Source organism: Lolium perenne, chromosome 4 (genome assembly GCF_019359855.2).
Source record: "Lolium perenne isolate Kyuss_39 chromosome 4, Kyuss_2.0, whole genome shotgun sequence".
Lineage (NCBI taxonomy): Eukaryota > Viridiplantae > Streptophyta > Magnoliopsida > Poales > Poaceae > Lolium > Lolium perenne.
Window position 1 is genome coordinate 56,262,933 of NC_067247.2, and position 2,805 is coordinate 56,265,737.

Consider the following 2,805-nt stretch of genomic DNA (forward strand, 5'->3'; position numbering starts at 1 on the left):
TAGGTCAGCAGACAATTGGGTTACTCCATTATGTAACTTGTATCCTTGTCCGGATGTGTATGGTACAATCATCACAACAATGTGTTAATAATGTCGACGGAAAGCGAATCGCTACCTCATCGTCATCGATGCAAAATAACTTCATCTCTCATTATGCACAGGCTAAAAAACAGAACCGGATTTCCCTTTGCCCATGAGCATGTCCTTGGCCTCGTTAATCTTGGAGGCGACGTAATGGCTCCCGCCGCCATCAGGGTGGTTGGCTACCATTACCCTCTTGTGAGCCTCCTTTATCTTGTCCAGCGCAGCGCGCTCTCTGGAACAAGAGTGGGGGATCTCTAGTTAACAACTGACAGCAACACAAGATTCAGTTAGCAAGAACAACTATGGATAAGAGCAATCACCTAATGCCGAGGATCAACGCTGCTTCCCTTCTGCTCATCTCCCTCTCGAATCCACCAGGGTAGAACCGTCGCACCCGTGGCATGGCGGCACGGATCCGGAAGGCTTGCCATGCCTGGATCATGTACCTGCTTCCCAGCGCAGCAGCAGCGACTGACAGCCCAGCTACCAGAGGCGTAGCCTGAGAGTGTTTTGTTCAGCAATTAGATGACACAGTGCTGCTAATTTCAGCATCATAGTTCAAACATGATATTTTACATGAGTAAAGTTGTGAGTGGTGTGCAGGTTCAGTTATATGCATCCCAAGAGGCAGAAGATACACAAAAAACAGGAACTACATCTTGAAATAATAATTGCATTTGCAGCCAAGCAAATGATTTGTTGCAGCCACAACAAATTCACAATCATAAGTCAAACGCGAAATTTTACATGACATGAGTAAGATTGTGGGTCATGTACATGTTCTGTTGTGCATCCTAACAGACAGACAAAAACAGAAATTCCAATTGCATCTGCACCCAACCAAATGATTTGGTTTCGGCCACGAATTGTCCTAAATCCATCGCAGGTACATGAACCCAGGTAGGCAGGCTGCCTGCTATCGCTGTGTAGCATTAGTGTATTTGTATGGACCAGCCTGCGTGGCGCAGGGGCCCGGTTATGGCTGCTGCAGTTGATGCAGGCAGCCCCGGACCAGCGGGCCACACTCGGCGCCGGGACTCAAGGACCTCCCATGACCCGATTCAACCAACCCACTTGCACCACTAGCAGCCCGGTCGCCATCTTCGGCGGCGGACCATGAAACCCTCCCGAATTGGCCCTGGCGGACCAGCGCGAAATTTCCCAGACAGCGTCGCTGCTCTGCTGTGCCTTTCATCCAGCCGGGCCGGCTCGGGACCGAGTTATTAGGGATCTTAACTGGATTGCTGGTACTCGAGGAGCTAGAATTGTGTGACCACCGTCTCTCTATCTAGCGAGCCGGGAGGGATTGCCGGGGACAGACATGGCGGCACGCGGCAGAGCGACAGCGATACCGTTAAATCTTCTCTACCACAACAATCGGGCAACCGGGATGGAAGAGCCAGGAGAAAAGAGGGCGTACCATTGGGCACCGTGGGGCGGAACGGCGGCGAGACGGCCGGAGCCAAATCCGTCGATGGACGAACGAACTCGCGGAACTCCGGGGCGGCGGCGGAACCGGAGAGCGATACTGGAGGATGGCTTTACCGGTGGTGCGGAGGGCTGTGGATTAAGGCGAGCCCGCTTGATCTTGCGCAGCAAGAAAGAAACCGAGTGGGAGAGGAGGAGGGGCCTGTTCCGATTTTATCTTTTTCTTTTGGTTGGCTGAGTGAGATGTTGGTTGGTTCTTCTTGGGGAAGAAGAAGAAGAAAGAAGATGCGGAGACGGAATTGTTTTCCTCCCGCGGGCGATACGGATGCATCGTGACGCTTCTGGAGAAGGCTTGAACGCACGCACGTAGCACGGCCTTTCGTGCTGGGCCCATTTGGCCCGTATAAGCGGTGTATTCCACGGTTGGGCTGTTAAGGGGCAATTCCGATATGCCGCCGGCCATAGACTGGTCATAGTGGGCTTAGAACATCTCCAACTGTGTCTCCCAAAGGTCCCCCAAACCACGCCGGATTGAGCGTTTGGGTAACGTGTTTTGTTCGTGCTGCCTTTGGGGGACGTTGCTCCCCAGCTGCGTCCCCCAAACGCCGCCCCCAATCAAGAATTCAAATTTTGCATTCAAAAGAGATCGTTCCCGCCGATCAGAGTAGCGGCGATCAAATTACAGACCATATAGTGCATCCTAAATTAGAAGAAGGGGTTGGTCGACGGCAACGTATCCTGAGTCGACGTAGGCCCGTCGATCACGACGACCTCGTCGCGATCTGCCTGGTGCTGTGCATGCTCCGTCTCCTCCGCCGCCGTCGCGTAGGCCGACGATGGTGTAGCAGTCGAAGACGCGGCAACCGGCTCTTGCGCCGCAGTTGCTGCCGCTTCCTGGGCCGCCGCGTCGGCCGCCGCCATTTTGGCTTCGATGTCGTCGAGGATCTGGCCTTTGAAGAAGTGCTGTCTACTGTTGGCTTCTTTTCCTGTAGACAGTGTTGGGCCTCCAAGAGCAGAGGTTTGTAGAACAGCAGCAAGTTTTCCCTTAAGTGGATCACCCAAGGTTTATCGAACTCAGGGAGGAAGAGGTCAAAGATATCCCTCTCAAGCAACCCTGCAATTACGATACAAGAAGTCTCTTGTGTCCCCAACACACCCAATACACTTATCAGATGTATAGGTGCACTAGTTCGGCGAAGAGATAGTGAAATACAAGTAGTATGGATGAGTATGAGTGGTAATAGCAATCTGAATAAAATATGGCAGCGAATAAATATGCAACAGAACTTGTTG

At 52.4% G+C, this 2,805-nt stretch overlaps 1 protein-coding gene across 1 annotated transcript; it reads right to left on the bottom strand.

Annotated features, from left to right (window-relative positions):
* LOC127292604 (mitochondrial import inner membrane translocase subunit TIM14-3) lies at nt 1–1,781 on the bottom strand. The gene is made up of 3 exons (XM_051322039.2): nt 1,505–1,781; nt 405–583; nt 1–316 (listed from the first exon to the last, which is right to left on the bottom strand). The coding sequence occupies exons 1-3, from the start codon at nt 1,505–1,507 to the stop codon at nt 163–165; spliced, it is 336 nt and encodes a 111-aa protein (XP_051177999.1). The 5' UTR covers nt 1,508–1,781; the 3' UTR covers nt 1–162.
* Between the last annotated feature and the right edge of the window lie 1,024 nt (nt 1,782–2,805).

What these genes read in the sequence shown, in the direction of transcription:
- LOC127292604 (XM_051322039.2), bottom strand. An exon ending in GCGTTGATCCTCGGCATTAG is followed by an intron (nt 317 to 404) that starts GTGATTGCTCTT and finishes CTCTTGTTCCAG; the next exon opens with AGAGCGCGCTGCGCTGGACA.